The sequence below is a fragment of the Gossypium hirsutum genome, chromosome A07 (genome assembly GCF_007990345.1).
Source record: "Gossypium hirsutum isolate 1008001.06 chromosome A07, Gossypium_hirsutum_v2.1, whole genome shotgun sequence".
In the NCBI taxonomy this organism is placed as follows: domain Eukaryota; kingdom Viridiplantae; phylum Streptophyta; class Magnoliopsida; order Malvales; family Malvaceae; genus Gossypium; species Gossypium hirsutum.
In genome coordinates, this window is record NC_053430.1 from 8332819 (window position 1) to 8352482 (window position 19664).

At 28.3% G+C, this 19664-nt stretch overlaps 1 protein-coding gene across 2 annotated transcripts; it reads left to right on the plus strand.

Annotated features, from left to right (window-relative positions):
* Positions 1-471: 471 nt before the first annotated feature.
* On the plus strand, positions 472-18435 carry LOC107926606 (transcription repressor KAN1). 2 transcript variants are annotated; one of them, XM_041117470.1, is made up of 6 exons: positions 472-1396; positions 1512-1588; positions 1934-1979; positions 2214-2346; positions 17494-17578; positions 18040-18435. In XM_041117470.1, exons 1-6 carry the CDS (start codon positions 757-759, stop codon positions 18154-18156), a joined length of 1098 nt encoding a protein of 365 aa, XP_040973404.1. In that variant the 5' UTR covers positions 472-756; the 3' UTR covers positions 18157-18435. The 2 variants fall into 2 exon arrangements, with proteins under 2 accessions (XP_040973404.1, XP_040973405.1); XM_041117471.1 differs by having other exon boundaries at positions 590-1396; positions 17497-17578.
* The last annotated feature ends 1229 nt before the right edge of the window (positions 18436-19664 follow it).

Consider the following 19664-nt stretch of genomic DNA (forward strand, 5'->3'; position numbering starts at 1 on the left):
GAAATCAGATTGCATTTTGCCCCTTCTACTAAAAAAATTGGAAAATTAGTTCATGTACGTTAGATCAAAAAGCAGATTAGTCCTTTTGTTAAAAATTTCATCCTTTTTTTTCTGTTGAAAATTGGTCTCTGTATGTCAATATAAAATACACATGGCATGTCACATCTCACTGTTTGGTTTTTCATCTAGTTTTTAATAGTACAAATGAATAAAATTTTTAACAAAAATACAAATTTACTCTTTAATATGATGTATAGTGATTAATTAGCTTATTTTTAATAAAGAGAATAAAATACAATTTAACTCTTAATATAATGACCTCCATGGTATTTCTACCATACAGCAATTGTAGTTTCTCCGTCTCTTATGTAAAATTTAACCCAACCCCTCGTGTTTGTAGGAGAAAATAAGCGAGGAATTTGTTTGTTAAGTGGGTACAAAAATGATGCTGCGTTTACATTGTGTTGCGTTTCAGTGTATTGACTATTGAGAAAAGGAGAGAAAAGAGAGGGCTTTGTTGAAGTGTCATTTTCCTATATATATTCTCGAGGTAGCAGCAGAAGCAACAAAATAAAAGAAAAACGCAGTCTCTCCCAACACCCCCCCCCCCAATCTATCTTTTTCTTCTCCCTTCCTCATCTGTTTCTCATATATATTTATAATAATAATAATACCAATAATTCCATTATCATTTGCAAAAAGAAAAAAAGTCTTCTTTTGCTTTTCCACTGCTTTTTCCTTAGCTAGTACTTAAATATGTCTGATAAAGGAGATTTCACTTCTTTGAATCGGATTCCTGATCTTTCCCTGCACATTAGCCCTCCCAACAGTGCTCCTTCCTCTATTTGTGCTGCTGGGGATTCTTCCTTTGATATTTGGCGCAAGGACGATGGTGTAAACCCCAAATCACACAGTGATAGTTCCATAAAACCTGCCTCCCAAGCTGACACCCAGCTTTCCTTAGCAAACCCAACCACCAGTGCCTTAGAAGCTGAAAGTGAAAGCCCTTGGGAGAAGAAAAGCTTTGCCCCACTTGCAAGAACCGATGATGATAATATATACCATGGGATTTCATTACTTGATGTTTCAGGACTGAAGCCCATCAAAGGGATTCCAGTATATAGTAACTATGCCTGGTCTTATTCATCGTATAATTGTTCATCTTCCTCGGCTTTGCACTCACCACTTAGGTTTAATGGGATTTCAATGGAGACATTGAGACCCCATTTTTATCCTCATCAGTTGGGAGGTTCAGACTTTTGTAACAGCATGGTTAGATCGAGATTTATCCCTAAATTACAAAGCAAAAGAAACATGAGAGCACCCAGAATGCGTTGGACCAGTTCTCTTCATGCTCGTTTTGTTCATGCCGTGGAGCTTCTCGGCGGTCATGAAAGTAATTCAATCTTTTTCTTTGAAAATTCTTTTTGGGATTTGATTTTGTTTTTTTGTTTTTTTTTGGGGGGGGGGGGGGGGCAAGGACTAACTTGATGTTGTGTACTTGAACACAGGAGCGACTCCTAAATCAGTTTTAGAGCTAATGGATGTCAAAGATCTAACCCTCGCCCATGTCAAAAGCCATTTACAGGTACTTGAAAACCCTAATTATATAACCTTTTTTTTTTTCCATTTCATCTCTCTCACCAGTGTGACAGTGGGTGGCACAGGAGCCTATGAATGAACAGTTTAGTCTGATTTGTGATACAGAACAAATTCAACTTTTAGAGAAAAAGGTTAAAAAAGAAGCCATCATTTCTCAATAATGCAAAGCAATTACTGACCTTACCAAACATCAATCTCGTGGTTATTAAACAAACCAACAAAAAACCCACAAAGAGAAGCATCTGATTTGATTTATCTTTTTGACTCTCATATATAATATAGCTTTGGTTTTTAAATTTATTATCATCTTTGTGTCCTTTTTTCATTGCAGATGTACAGAACGATTAAGAGCACTGACAAACCTGCATCTTCCTCAGGCAATTCATATTCTTCACTACACTTTTTATATTAAGAATTTTGTTAATCATTATAAACAACATGATGCAATGTAGTGATTATTTATTTCGTTCCCTACTTATAAAAATAGAACATAGATAAATTATTTATCTTTTTAGAAAATAACCACAATCAAAAGATTAAACACTCATGGTAGTGTAATTTCATTATTTAGTGAATTAAGTAAAAAAAAATGGGTTAATTAATTGTGGCAGATGGATCTAAATCAGAAGAAGATTATTGGGCAGCTGCTGCTCCCCGGCAGAGATCAGGAAGTCCAGATTCCTCCTTAAATCATGATAATAATAATAATGCTGCTAATAGTAATCTTTGGAGTAACTCTTCTAGGTATGTCTCTCTCTCTCTACCTCATTTTATTTTTCAAAAAATATTTTATCCATTTAAATTTTAAAACACAGAATGACAGAATTTTTTTTTTAAATTCTGTAATTAATTAAAGTTGGATTGGATTAAGGAATATATAGTATGCTGGCAGGGTTGGTTTAGATTTATAGATGTGTGTTGTTAATGCATAAGTAGTACGGAAGATTATATATAACTCCAAAAAGTTAATGGTAAAAGATACTAAAAATGCCTTTGTTTTAAAAAATCATAAGATGCTTACATTAACATAAACCTCATTTTTCAACAAATGCCAATTTCTTTAATGTAGAAAGTAGAGGCACTGAAACTCGTATATATATATATAGCTTTAGCAGCCCTAGCACTAGCAGGTGTAGAAAGTAGTGTATATTTAACTTTTTAATTTTTTTTTTCTTCCATATACTAAATTTGGATTGTATTTTATTTTCTCTATTTAAAAATTAGATATATTAATATATATACATTATATTAAAGAGAAAATTAATCATTCTGTTAAAAATTTTATCTATTTTTTTTGTTAAAAATTGGTTCATATACGTTAACATAATGTACACATACTTGTCTGGTTTATTTCGTTAGCTAAACTAGTTTTTAATAGTGAAATGGGTGAAATTTTTAATTAAAAGAATCAATTTATTTTTTTATCTAACATATAATACTTTTACCCAAGGTATTCAGTACATACTAGTGGACATACTGCTTTTCTACTCGTAACTTTGGTTGAAATGGTAAAGAAAATATTTTAAAAGAGTTGGTGGCATGTTCAAATCTCACCCATATAAATTTTAAGATAAAAAAAAAAGAATATTGATTGATTATATAAAATAATTTTCAATAGTCTTCCTAAATACAATCCATCATTAAACAAACTCAAGATAAACAACAACAAAAAAAAAATCCACAAATTAAACAATAAGATTATTCTGCATATAACAATTCATAATTCACCAAATCCAAAATAAATAATAAAAAATTAAAATATATTTTAAACTTATTTTTCTATATAAGTAAAAAATAAAAATTTAAATTTTTTCTACTGGTTGGTACACCATAGTTGTATTGGTATGAGCAAAATCAATCTATATTAATCAAAATTTGTACCAAAATTATATCTAAAGTTAGTTGTTCCGGTTCACTACCAAATAAAACGTTGCAACCAACATGTACAATACCGGAAAGATACGGACCACCATGCTTTTACTTCTTAAGGACTTGAGTGAGTCATCCAATTAAATAAACCTTTTCTTTTTCAAGTTTTTTTTTTAAAGAAAAAGAAAGAGTTTTATAAATTTGTATAAGCATTTAGCTTTATAGATGGAAGCAGGAAGGCTATTTTTCCATTTATAATATAATAAGCGAGTTCTCGACGTTCAAATTTTGTCAGCAGTCTGTTTGTCTCTCTGTGTGTATGTCAGTTGCTGTTTCGTTCAGTCTCTTTTTCTTCGTTTCTGGATGGGTAAATTGCAATAACAATCCTTACAATTTCAATAGCAAACTAACAAGTAATGCAATTAGGAGTGAGTAAAACTCAATTCGATTCGAAAATGTTTTAAAAAAATTAATTTTTGATTTATTCGAATCAACTCGAATAAGTAATTCGAGTTTTGAGTTCAAATCGAGTTGAACTTTACAATTCGTATAATAAATTGGTGTAAATACCTTTTTGGTGCCTATCAATTTTGAAAATGAGCAAATTGGTCTCTCCCAATAAAAATTACAAAATAATTCAAAATAATTTTTAAAATTTAAAATATTTATAAAAATTCTAAAAATTATATTTTTTTAGAAATTTCTAAAAAAAAATTCTAAAGATATATATAAAAAAAGTAAAAAAAATTAAAAATTTTCTAGAATAATAATTGCAGGGACCTAAAATATTTTTTTTTATTTTGCTTTGGAAAATTTTCCAAATATATATGATTTCAAATTTATGTGCTCTAATATGGAATTAGTTATACTGTAACAAGATTTTAATTTGACATATTTAATTTTTTAATTTAACTTGAATAATTTTACTCGATTTGACTTAACTCAAATTTCATTTTACTCGACTTGATTTAAAAAAATTTCAGACTAAATTAAAATGATAAAATATGACTCAACTCATCAACTCGATTAACTAAAAAAAATTTCACTCAATTCTACTCAATTTGATCAACCTTTAACGACGCTACTTTATTGCAATGGTTTTTGTTATTAGGATTTAATAAGCTACATTTTTTTTTATATATTTGTTTCTGGTTGGGTGTTAATGAACTTTGAACCACTCGGAAAGAAATTACAATGCCATTAATAGTGGAGTTTGGATCCACTTTTTTTAATTTTTATGCATTTTTCATAAATTGATAATTATCCAAAAAAGAAACTTAAAGTTAGAGTGATGTTAATTAGTTGAATCGATTTTTAAAATTTTTGAATCGTTGATCATTTTATTTTGGTTCGGTTAATTCGGTTTTAAATTTTGGTTTTAAATTATTAGATTTATTTTGATAAAATAATTTTTTTTATGATTTTTGTATATTATTTGATAAAATCTCAAAGTACTTTCACAAATATTTTTTAAAAATAATAACTTTTCAATAACTTCTAAATTATTATAACTATTTTACATAAAACACAAATTTTTTTATTCACCAAAATATTTTTTTTTTGAATGTGTGAAACACCAAATTGCCATTTCAAATGGGATTTCAGGATTATATATTTTAGTTAACATCAAATAAAAACTTAGTGAGTATATCAAAACGGAAATTATTATTTTCTTTTTTTAAAAATTTTGGTAAATATTTAATAAACAGTCAAACATATTGATGATACATATCAATAAAAAATTTGGTAAATATTAATGTGTGTGAAATATGTTTACTTTTTATCAAAAAATTTATTTACCAAAATTTATAATAATAAAAAAAGTGATAATTTTCATGTATTTGATTTTGATATTCACTAATCTTTTTTATTGGTATAATGATTTATTTGTCCCTTTAATTTTCCAAAAAAAAAATTTAGCTCTCTATATTTTTGCCTATTTTAATTATTGAACTTCCGTTGTTTGTCAAATCTTCCCAAAATGGATGAAAAAGTTATTGTCTGCTAACTTTGCTGATGTGGTATACAATTGGATTTCATTTCAGCAATTAATTATTTTTAATAAATTTTAAAATTAGAAAATTATAAAAACATAAAAATATAAAAGAATATATTTTAATTTTTTAAAAATTAAGTAATTGAGGACTTGACATATACGTAAACTGCCATGTAGATGCCACATCGGCGACGTTAGCAATTGTTAACTTTTTCACTCATTTTGAAGTGATTTTACAAATAACAAAAATTTAATAACCAAAAGAGACAAAAAAATTAAATGAAAGCAAAAAAATCATTTATTTTAAAATGAGTTCCAACCTGATACATGCTTTGTCCAATTAATATATTAATCGGTATAAACTTGGACTAGATTTTAGTACACATATGATGTGGGTTACAAGGTCTGTGTCGCTGACCCGTGTGACCCTAATACACAAACAGTGACTTACACGGTCTGTCACACGGTTGACACACGGCCGTGTGGCATCGACAACTATATTTTTCGACGTTCACAAATTGTAGAAAAATAAGTTTTCATTACACATCTAATGTAGTTTCAATGTCGGAACAACGTAGAAAAATCCATAACCTAAAAACCACCATCCAATATCCATCTTAACAAATTAATCTAACTAAAACGCTAAACTAGCAGTCGAATTGAACTATGTCAAAAACTTCGACGCAAAATCCCGAAACAAAGTTTTATTCACTTACCAACGATCGTACAGCTACTAATCGGAACTAACTCGCTGGAGGAACACTCCTCTCAAGATCTTCACCTAAACGAAAGCGATTCGAATAGTTAACAACGAGTTTGGAACCACTAATAGTAGCATTTAATCTCACAAAGTAAAGATGAAATCAAACGAAACCTAAGAAAACCAACGTTGAAACTTACGTAGAAACCTTTCAATTGAAGCAATGAATAATGCATTACCCTCGATTTAATCCGGTAGCAAAGTTGCAAAAGCAATCGAACGAAAGAGGAAAAAAATAAAAGAACGGAAAAAAAAAGAAAAGGAGAGAAGGGAAGAAACCAAAAAAAAATTATTTAACTAGACTAAAATATTTGACCAGATAGCATAAAAAAAACTTCCTTACTGCATGCACAGAGATTTGAATACAGAATCATAAGGTATACCGAAACTTAATCATCAAAACAGCAGGCTCACTCTTGACCCAAATTAACACAAAAATAAACTTAAGTCAAACATTTATAAGAGTTGAACCAAAAGGGTAATAAAATCTCTAAAAGTGAGCCTTGAACCCTTAACCTTAGCCACACAACAAAATGTTTAATCACTGAAGCAAATTCATAATTATAAATAAAAACTAACAACAATAGTTCAAAATTCGGGGCATTATAAAATGATTTTTTTGGTAATTCCCTAACTAAATTGGGACCCGATTGATGGACACCAACTCAATAAAATGTTTAATAAATAAGTATAGATATAGATCAAACTCATCATTTAATTTTAGGTTATGACAGACTCAAAATGAGAATGAGAATATTTATTTAATAAATTTATTTAAAAATTTGACAAAACAATTAAATGTGATTTTAGTTGAAATGATAAAATTAAGATGGTAAAGACTAAGATGTTTTGATTTCAAATCTCATCATACTCATTATGTGGTTGCTTATTTTTATTTATCAAAATATTAAAAAATACCCTCGAAATAATGATAATAATAATTTATTTGTAAAAGAAATGACTTTTTGAAAATCTCATATTGAGTTGAGACCCTATTAATGGGTGGCATTAACTCAAGTGGAATGTAAATAAAATAGGATTAATTCCAATTAATAAATCTTAAAACACAACATGGAAACACAACAAACAAACGAAACTAGACAATCTAATCAAACTGAATTGTTGTTTTGACTAAACAAACATTTGCGAATGACTTGACAATGAATTCTAGGTCGAAGCGACTAAACCAATCTATTTTTCACATTCATAGGAGTTCGTCTATGTTTTTGCTTTACAAATATGATATTTTTTGGGCATTTCTAATAATATCAATTGCTATTCCTGTTTTGGCATTTCTAATTTCTGGAGTTTTAGCCTCGATTAGAAAGGGTCCAGAAAAAAATTCTAGTTATGAATCGGGTATAGAACCAATGGGCTATGCTTGGTTACAATTTTGAATCCGTTATTATATGTTTGCTCTAGTTTTTGTTATTTTTTATGTCAGACAAAATCTTATATATAATATAGATAACATTTTAAATCTATATTAGTCTTAAATTTAAAATTGAATTAAGTTGATATTACAAGTTAATTGGACACCAACTTAATTATAATAAAAAAAAATTCAGTTTTTTCCTATGTTTAATAAAAAAACTATATAAAACTAATATACAAGTTATCATGTTTTACATTATTTTGCATAATTTTATCATGCATGTGTGCCATACTTTTTAGTGTATATATATATATTAATTTGGCTTTTATGTAATATCTTTTACTGAATTGATATCTCTTAACTTATGAATCTTAAATTTTATTTAAACTCGTTTACATTTAAAATCATTAATTCAAGCTTGCTTTATACTGTCATATGCTTATTTTCTAAAAAAACATCTTTTTAAAATTATATTTTTTTATTTTAATATAATAGCTACTTGCTTTTGTAAGGGATATTAAAGTCTCTTATTTAAAAGCTAATAACCATTGATGAGAAATAGAAGTACCTCCATTTGAGGTTGAAATCCCAAACTTCTACCTTACCTCATTCTCCATATTATCTTTTTTATTAGGCTTGACCTCTCGCAAAATATTAACCACCCTTATAGAAGTAGCCCTGGCTTTTCTTAGTGAGGGTTGAAAGTTTACAACATTAAAAATCTCCTCCTTTTTTGACCAAGAAGCACTAACAATAGCAAGTTCCAATTCCTTAAAGTTATTCAAGGCAATTGTAACACCTCATACCTAGTTCAGTTGTCGGACCCAAAATACAGGATGTCACAACAGTAAACAGAAATTTTTTTATACAAATTACTCAATAATATTCTATAATTCAATATAAATAAGTTAAGTCTACATTAAACATGCATTGCAAACAAAATCGAGTCTCAATCGGGCTTACGAAAGCCCTTAAACAAGCTCAGAACTAAATTAGGACCATTTTGAAACATTTAAAAAAAGATAGGTAAAATAGTAAAATAGGGACCACATGGCCGTACAGTCAAACCGTGTGGTGCTATCACACAACCATGTTCCCAACCCATGTAACAAACTGATGCCGTGTAATTTAGGGTCACACGGCCATGTTGCTAACCTGTGTAACTCACTGTGGCCGTGTGGACTAAAAACCATCCTGAACGTATTGAGCACACGATTGTGTCATCCAACCATGTGTGACACACGACCATGTAGCAGCCCGTGTGCATAAAAAATGACCTATTTTGAACCATTTGTAATCCAACCATTCAAGTGACCTATAATGCTATTTTTGTGCCAATCAAACCAACACCAAAACTTACATATTTCAAAGTTAAAACACTAAATCACCTAATCATATAATCATACAACCAATATGCCCTCATTGGCACCAACAACTCAATAAATTCAATTCATGTCTCAACCATTTCATATCATAACACAATCATACCAAACATAAGCATTTGCTTAACACAACCAAAGTCTATAGCCATTTCATACCACCATCATAAACATATGTATAATACCATTCATCTAACCATTCTTAATATCAAGCCTTGTAACAATTCATCTATAACATGACAAGTTACTATATGCATATATTCATATATTTTTATACATCCAAACTCAACCATGCCAAACACAAACACAAACACAAACTTTACATTTCAATATTTAACCCTCCTAAGTACATGCCACAAACAACCAAGCTCGAAACATCAAAAGGCTACCGAATCGAGAGATGAAATGTGTATGCTTCTCACTAATCTGATCGATACGTTCCAGACGTCCAAAATCTATAGAAAAGTAGTAACATGATTAATTATATAAAATATTTAGTAAGCTCATACAATAGAAACATTTAACTTACCTTAACCACTTATGAAAAACATGATTCAATGTGAAACAATCTCACCTATCATGGTATTCAAAACAATATCAAATACATAAGGCATAAAGCAAAATCCATACATGTATATATATATCTCCAAATGGTAAATTTCCAAACTCAACCCAATATCTAGATCATGAATTCATTTTCTAATTTATCACTTTGCTCAAATGCACCACTCAATTTGTATCATATACTCTTATCATAAACATCTATTATGTAATTCAAATATACATATCAAAATTCCAACAACAACATCAACTTATAAGATTTTAAGCTCAATCACATACCTAACCTCAAATATTCTTATTTTCATTTCAAACCAACTTATACCTCATATTCAACTCATATGCATATAACTTAGCCAATAATTAATGGCGTAAAATCACCTTTTTTATTCATAACATTACTTGATGGAACTTCGTAAAAGAACTCCGTATACATGTTAAAGTAATAGTGTATGGTTACCCATTAGGGTTGAACCTGCACGATAAATAGCTTGGTCAGGGTTTAATATTCATGTATTCTCGAGCCCGCAACATATGTAGGAGCTCAAAACCTAAACATGTATTCTCGAGTCTGCAACATATGCAGAAGCTTGGAACCTGGGCAAATTAATAACCTCGTATATGATACTTCTACTATTTTCATTGAGATTTAACCTCACATTATACCATTTCACAACAATCCATTTCAATTTGATTTAATTCTCAATTTAGGTACTAATTCTTAGCCAATTCAAATTTCGAATAAAACATTAATGAAAATTTTGATAAAACTCAACAGAAAATTAAACATATTTATACAGTATGAACTTACCTAATAAACCGTAGCAGTTTAGTTAACAGGGACTATTCGACAGTTTTCTCTTTTTCGTCTAAGTCAACAACTTGATCTATATAATAGCTAAGATTCAAAATATCAATATCAATCTCATAGTAACACTCAAATTCATGCTTATAATATTTTAATTTCATTTTACTCAAATTCCCTAAACTTTTACATTTTATTCAATTTAGCCTCTAAAACCGAAACAAGTATAACTTTCACAATGAAGCTTCATTTTTCATTCCAAATTTCAATTATGTCCTTCTACAGCCCTCAAAAATCCAAATTTATAGAAATTAAAAGTCACTTTTAACATATTCACAATTTAGTCCTTAAATGCAAAATTAATAAAATTACTTTATCAAATAATCCTTAAACATTTCATAGCTTCCAAATCTACCATTTTCTATCAAAAACATCTAAAATCATCAATGGAAAGTTTTAAAACCTTTAACAGTTTTGAAAATAGAGATACGGATTAACTGGATCTAGTTGCAACAATCTCAAAAATATAAAAATTAAAAGAAACAAAATTGATTTACTTACCATGGAAGAGGGCCGAAATTTGATAGCTTGAAGCTTTCATTCCCTTTAACTACGGTGAAATTTCGGTGGAAAAAGAAAATGTTAAAGATGTTGATTTATTTTTAATGTTTTATCATATATTAATTATTAATTTCTAATATAATTTAAGTTTTTTTTATAAACAAAAGGGCCACCAACCGCCCTTCATAATGAAAAAGGGGTATATTTGCCACCTAGACCCTTGCACCTTCATTAACAAAGTCATTTCACTAATAAAATTTAACCAATTAACTTTTACGGTTTTTACGATTTAATTTTTTTTTCCTTAATTAACTACTAAATCACCAAAATTACCAAACCAAACTTCAATCCACTTATACTACAACTTCGTAAATATTTAATAAAATATTTACAAGCTCAGTTTATGAAAACGAAATCATGTTACCTCATTTTTCAAAACCACTTACTTTCGTTACACACCACTTTTACTTGACTAACTAACAAATTAATAAAATCTATCCAATCAAAATTCACCATAATATTGTATTTAACTCATAAATATTAATTACTAATGTTTACAAACTCACTCATTAGAAGCGTGATCTCAAAATCACTATTTTCGTTACTACTAAAAAATGAGTTGTTACAACGACAAACTTATAGAGGAACTCGAGATCACTTCTTTTTTTCTTACTCAAAGTATTAATTATTGGAGAACAGTAGAATGTTCCACTTGTTGGAAAATTAAAAAATTTTCTAAAATGGGGTGTATTAATTATTGGAGAACAGTAGAATGTTCCACTTGTTGGAAAATTAAAAGATTTTCTAAAATGGGGTGGTTTTGACATTTATAACAATAAATCCTAACTAAATTAGTATTGTGCTTTGAGTTAGACATTTTAAAATGTTTCCCTACTTTTGAATAAACAATCTTTTCTATTAATTTTAAACTCTAGTCTGTTTAGAATGTGAGCTTTAAATTCACGAATCAGTCACACACAATGGAAAGTTTTATTAATATTTAGTGGAATATTATTAATTGTCTCAAAGATTAGAAAGTGAAAGATGAACTCTCTCAAAATATAGTATTTATTTGGAAAAATAAATCACACTAGATTTTGACAAAGTATTGACACTTAGGAGGTGTGTATTTGACCAAGCCGATGGTCTCTATATATAGAGAAAGATACAAGAGTACCAAGAGTCTCAGTCGAACAATGAATAAATAAATAATATTCTTTTAATAGGAAAACAACATGTGTTCCCATTTAGGGATACACAAGGGCAACGACTACTCCCCATGAACATTAGGGTTGCTACCCCTTGCAATATAGATGGGTCTCCGGGCTTATCTAATGTATTGGATATTAATTATATGGGTCTCCGGGCTTATCTAATGTATTGGGTATTAATTATTTGTGTTATCTGATCTTTAAACTAACTCATATAATTTTACAAATCCAATAACTATTTTTCTATTTCAAAAAATATTATTTATTTAATTAATTTCCTAGTTAAATTATTTTCTCAGCCCAATTTTAATTTCGTTAAAGTCATGACATCTTTACTATACTAGAAACTATGAGCAAATTAATTAAACTAACTTGTTCACTAAAACTGTGATGACTAATTAATTCAATTTTCACTCCAAACTTCAATGAATTAATTACAAATAATTAAATAATAATTCGAAAAAATTAATTTAATCTCTAAGTTATCTCTCGCATATAGCGAGAAAAAACATTCATTACGGATAATGATACATGTGATCTATTTCTCTAATTCATCGCTTTCATTCATTCATGTCGATTCTATTGCAAATCATTTAGAGTTGAATCAAGCTAGCAGAGGGATCGATTAGACATAAATAATTAGGTCTCAAATAATTTGTAATTAACTTATGACTTTTCATGTATTAATAATTACCATATTATTTAATCATGGAGTCATTTTGCTATAGTATTATGATTAAGCTCTCCCTATTATATACCATTGCAAAAACTATTTATCAAGTGTTTGTCCAATAACCTTGTCCTATGTGTGTTGCCCTCATAAAACATTATTAATCTTTTTTGGATTAAATCTGTTCACCAATGTAATCTTATTTTATCTCATGTTAACAATTACATATTCTTTCATGAAAAAATCATTTACTAACAAATAATAAGTAAATTATTCATCTTACACAAATGACCTATGGCCACATTACTTTTCCATCTACCCTGTAAAGTGGGTGAGATGATACCATTTACCCTTTATTAGCCTATGAATTCTACTATTGTAATAAAGCTATGTCATGCAAAAGTCGCATACATAACATATTAGCTTTCAACTCTATTACTAATTGAACTCTTGCTTTTAATACATCAAAATATACAAGTTATACACACATAGTCTATCACTTATTCATGATTGAGGTAAGTCACACAATGAACGTCAAATGAATAAATCCATGAACGAATCTAAGATTTATTTTACTTGGATCATGTCCGATATATTGTCAGTCCAGACAATCATATTTATGTCTCTATCCTCTAGGAGTCATTCACTCCAATACCCAAAATAAGGTATTTTCTCATTTGTACTTGTTAGACTACATAATAGTCTTTTAATCGACTTGCTCTATTTGGATTAGACTATGAACCATTAAATTGTCTACTAATATAAGTTGTATTCTACCATTATGATCTAACCACATAATGCAACTTAATATTAGTTAAACATTAAGTACTCAGTAAGCTAATATTTCCTTGGATTTTAATTCGTGTGCAAAAATTATTGAAGGCATTATACAAAAGATATTAATGAAATCGTGAGAATTTGATTTAAACAATTTGTTCGAAAAATTACAAATACATTTGAAAATATCACTATACTAATGACATTAATCCCAACACCACCTTTGCCACAAATCCTACATCACTAATCCCCATCTCATTATTTGCAGGACGAACAAAATTCTCACTCATCAAATGAAGCTGACTTTCCATTACAGTTGGAGAAACTTTATAGATCCTTTACCAACTTTATTAGGCTTCCAAACCTTCTCTTGTATTACCACTTTCGTAAGACAATTTTTAATAGAGTGGCCAAAGAAACAACAACTAAAACACATAAGAGGAAGCCAGGGTACTTTAACTACAATAAAAGCTAAAGATCCATCACTAAGCTCCACATTAGTAAACCTAGGTATCACTAGATTAGCTCCAACTTCTATATAAACTTTAGCATCTTAGATGTAGAAATATTATTCATGTACAATGTAGTGCCTAAGGCACTTGCAATGCAACTCATACCTCTTTTAGTGAAAAGCTCTTAAGGTACTTGCCTCAACTGAACCCAAACAGGCTATCAAAATCTATACATTTCTTATTAGGCTCCCACTTTCTCAAAATCACAGGATTATTTTGAATATGCTAGGGACCATTCTCAAGTACCCGGTCCCTTGCATCTGAATTTGAAAACCGAAAAAGGCAAAGATTCTTACCAGCGAGCCTTACTTCCACATCGCCCTTTTTTTCCCATAGCAAATTCATAACCCTCTAAAGCAAACTAAAATTAGGAGGCTGTCCCAAGAACTGAGCAACTAGAGAATGTTGACAAACCCTAATACTGTTGCCAAACCCTAATACCCTCTTCGATGGCTTAACAATGATGATACCATCTTGAACTTGCGGAGGAAAGAATTCCAATGACTGATCTAAAGCAGTAGCAAACAATTTACTCCCATCAGTAGGTTCTTTCTGCAAATTCATTACACACTTTAAACCCTCGTATCAAAAAAATCAAGAGAAGTATGAAAAATCAACAAAGAATCGAAGAGAAATCAATAATTTAACTTTGAACAATTTGAAAATTATAGTTTATTTCTTTGATTTTCCGTTAAACTTAATCACAACTTGAAGTTGAAAATTGATTCAACTTAATCTTATGTTTGAATTGCATACAGAAATAGAGAGGAAAGGAAAAGAATAATCTTTCTCTTATTTGAATAGCTTTTTTTCTTAATAAAAAAAAGGATAAATCTAAAATTATACATGAATTATAGTTTAATGTGCAATTGTATACATAAACTTTGATTTTGTGCAATTTTATACATGAAATTTTTATTTGATCCAATTCTTTTAAATTATTAACACAATTATTAATATAACATCATTTTATATTTATATATTGCATACATAGATAATTATATTTATTCAATATAAAAATAAATTGATATATTTATTTCTTTAAATGTGTACAATTAAATCAAAATTAAAATTTATATATATAATTGCACATTAAATTAAAGTTCACGTATAATTTTAAAATTTATTCCTAAAAAAAAAAGTTAAGAAAGGGAAATGGTACATTCATTATTTACTATTAAAAACCTCAATTTTCATTTCCTTCAATTTGAGGGAAAGTAATTTCTTTTCTTCTCTTTATTCGGTATATAAAATGTTTTATAAAAACATTGAAATTGTAATTCTTTTTTTCTCCTTTGTAATTAAAGAAAAATGTTAAAATTACTTTTCAATTATTAGTTTTAACTATAAAAAAATGGAACTTACATTCTAAAATTTACTCTCTTTTTTTTATTTTAAAAAATAAATATTTGAATTAATTTAAAATATAATTAATTCATTTTTTATAAATAAAGTAAATTAATCTATTACATCAAACCTATATTGTTCTAATTATCATCTACTAAATCATCATGAATAAGAAACAAAACTTGATCAAATGATGATAGTAAACTATAGTAACGGCCTATCTCCCAACCAAGAACTTGCAAAAAAAAAAAAAAGAATACATAAAAACTATTACATTCATCTTTAAATAAATGTGGTGACATGTTTTTTTTAAAATTTTAAAATTAGTGTAAATTATATATTTATAAATTGTTTTATACTTAATTTTTTAATCGACTATTAAGAAATGTATATGATCTGTTCGAGAAATCTTTATATTTGTAAATATATAATATAAAGTAGTTTTAAAATCAAAAGTTGAAATTACCAGCTTTAAATAAGAGTAATTTTTTAAAAAGGAATTGTAATTACTTTAAAATAATCTCTAAGAGAGATGGTTTCTTTTATGTTTTCAGGTATCGTAGAAAATATATATATACATATATATATATATAAAAGACTCAAATCTCTTATTAATTTATAAAAAATAATTTTAATAATTTTTAACTGGATTCATCTCATTTGATTTATTAGTATCAAATTTTATGTATGTATTAGTCCCGTGCACACTCATAAGTTTATTTGTATACATGACGTCTTTGTGCATTATAGAATGTTGCTTGTTTTTAAGTTGATCGAACATTAATTTTTTTAAAAAAAATTAAATACTATTTTTAAAAAAAACAAATATTAATATATATATTTTTTATGTTTCTATAATTTACCTATAATATATAAAAACAATCTAAACCTAAAACAAATATAATCATTGAACTTAGAATTTCAAATTGTAAGGATAATTTATTTCTCTATTTTATAAAGTCAATGATTGAATTAGTATAACATAGCAAGTTGAATGAAGCATTTTATAGATAGAAAAGTGGTGAGTGGTGTTATATTGTATCTCTATAATCTTGTTTTGCTGGTGCTTATTGTTTCATTATTTTAGCTCCTTTTCTTTCTAAAATGAGATTTCATTTTTCTAAGAGCTATTAGAGAGATGGCTTTCAAAAGAGACAAGTATTACATTAGTGGATACATGGTCTGGGACACCTCACTGCATTATGAATTGTACCAGCGGCTGGATTTTGTTCATTAAAATGAATCCCAACGTTGTAAAAGCATTATAGAGATATCTGCATTAATAGTTAAATTATACTTTATCTTTTTTACTTAAAAAATAGATAAATTAATTCTTATATATTGATCAAAGAACAAATTGATTCTTTGTATTAAAAAATTTATCTATTTATATAGTTAAAATTTGACGTAATTGATGGAATAACCAAACAATGACAAGTGGTGCGACACATATATCTCATGATAACATATGGTAACTAATTTTTAATTATAGAAATTGATGAAATTTTTAATTAGAGAATTAATTTACTCTTTTATTTAATGTACAACAACTATTTTTTTTTGAGTAAATGAGACAAAATACAATCTAACTTTTAGTATAGGTCCTGCATGTTACTTTTACTATCTCAGCATATATATATATATATATATATTTGGTTGATAATAATAGATCAGTAGAGGGGTTGCAATAGTGCCTGTACTGCACTGCACACGATCTTTCTGATTGATTCAAATTGAACCTCATTTAAGGCTACTGCAATTGTTCCTCATAACATTATATAAGGGGTGACCTCAAGTTCTGAGTCATCTGTCAATAAGATTTTTTTTTTCTTTTACCATTATGGTTGTTCACTTACAAAAATGACAACATCTAGAACTTGTAGATGTTGTCTTTTGTTCTTCATGTTATCTAATATGGAAGTTGTGATTGAATGTTGAGGATGAGCAATACTAGCAACATCATCACTAATTCATTAACTCGTTACTTTGCCTTCTGCACAATCTGTCAAACTCGATGTTAAGGGAGCACTTGATTGAAAAACAGCTAATTAAATTATGATTTTTTGTGCAGTAGAAGAGTTTGGTTACCGAATTCGAGGAATCCGGACCGGCTTAGACCTGAACCTCCGTCTTCTCAGGCCGGAAACCACTTTGAGGTAAGTGGTCAGACCATCTTATCAGCTCCATATGTGTGCATGTAATGCAAACGATCTGTAACAAAGCATCTAGGTTAGCTACAGAGGAGATAAAAAGATAAAAACACTATTCCAGTTGGTGACGCTTTTTTTTTTTGTTAAATTCAAGTTAATTACATTATTTTCTATTTAATTACATGGTTAATAATTGAGTTTTTTTTTCTATTTCAAAATGTCATGCCAATAAATTTAACAAAAATTTTAATAGTGTTAATAGCTTAACCTGAATTTGATATCTGAAAAGTAGAAGGGCTAGATTCCTAGAAATAAAAGTACAATGATTAAATTTCAAAAGTTTGAAAATTACGGGGACTTATAGCATATTTGAACCTAAGAGAAAAATTGAACGTAGAATTGGGGTTTGAAAGTTACGAATGGATTATGTGTGTGTGTATATAAAGTGTTACATGATTGGATTACAGGGAAGCAGTTTGAGTGAAGAAAAAATGAAAAGGGGGCCAAACGTAGAACACCATAATCCAAGCTTGGAGTTCAGCTTGGGAAGAGCAGACTGGCAGTGCAAGGACCTCACTGACTGACTCACTCACTCAATGCTTTAAACTTAATGGATGGATTCCTTCCATCAAAGTTTGACAATAGGTATACAGACTCATCATATCAAAGTTTCATGCACGTCGCTCTGCCTGTATATTCTTTCTTTTGGTGTTGCTGGGTTCATGAATTGAAAGCAAAAGGAAAGGAATGAGTTTCAATGGTGCATTACTTCATATTATTAGATTGCTATTCACCCTCTTCCACTATGCACTGTTGAATGGGATCGATTGCAGTGATTAGTGTGTGATTGCTTCACTTCAATATTTACTTTATCTCATTGTTTGATATTCCATATTGGGTAATTATACTATTAAGATTGCATTTTACTTCCTTTTTTTTTTAAATTTAAAAAATGAGCAAATTAGTTTCTATATATTAAATTAAAGAGCGAATTGTTTTTTCTGTTAAAAATTTCATCAATTTTTACCGTTAAAAACTAGTGCTTGTACATTAGAATGAGGTACACGCAGCATGCCATATGCAAATGTCTAATTATTTTGTTAGTCACGTCTATTTTTAACAGTAGAAATGGACGATATTTTTAACAAAAAAAAGGGACCAATTTGATCATATTGATCTAATATATAGGGATTAATTTATTTATTTTTTAAGTAAATAAAAACAAAATACAATCTAACTCTAGTACAAAAACCTTTATAATACTTTTACTGCCTAAAGGAATGTAGAGAATATTGGATATATAGTGTAGTGTTGATCATAGTTCACAAGCAATGTACAAATGCGTTCATGCAAAAAAAAGAAAAGAGCGGCTTTCTAGTGATTAGTAGCAAAGTCAGAAAAAAAAATTTAGAGGAATTAAGTTGTATATTTTGGTGAGGGTTAAAATGTAGTTTCATAATTTTAATAATTTATATTTTTAAAATTTTTAAAGGATTAAATAAAAAAATTTATTTTTAAGAGGACTAAAATACAATTTTACCATTTATTAAATTAAAATTTTGTAAAATCTAAAACATCAAATTTGAAATCTTACAATTTTGTAAAATTTTATTTAAACTAGTCACTTTCATCAATTAAATTTCATATTTTAATGGTTTTAGTTTTAAAATGTATTTAATCACCAAATAGAATATTAATATGATCAGGTATGATAATAAATTTAGGTTTTAATATTTATCTAATTTGTTAATTTAATCTTAATTTTAAAAATTCAACATAATTCTAAATTTTAAAAAAAATGTATAAAAAAAAGATTAAAATATAGATAATGCATTGGAATATGCAATTAAAGAAGATTAGCTTTATTCCCGATAAGTAATTGGGAACGATCCTTTTCAGCTTTATTGAGATATGTTGTAAAAAGTGATAATTAAGAGAGAGTAAAAGAGTGCAGGAATGTAGTTGATTGTGAGGAACATATTTTATGTATTAAATTATTTTATTAGTTGGATGGTTTGGAGAGAAAAGACTTAATCTGGGAACGAGGTGAGCTTAATTCATAACTTGTATTAAAAGTGATAGTAGATTTCTC

What these genes read in the sequence shown, in the direction of transcription:
- LOC107926606 (XM_041117470.1), top strand. Translation starts at nt 757, where the DNA reads ATGTCTGATAAAGGAGATTTCACTTCTTTGAATCGGATTCCTGATCTT. An exon ending in CAAACCTGCATCTTCCTCAG is followed by an intron (nt 1,980 to 2,213) that starts GCAATTCATATT and finishes TAATTGTGGCAG; the next exon opens with ATGGATCTAAATCAGAAGAA. An exon ending in CTTTGGAGTAACTCTTCTAG is followed by an intron (nt 2,347 to 17,493) that starts GTATGTCTCTCT and finishes TTTTTTGTGCAG; the next exon opens with TAGAAGAGTTTGGTTACCGA.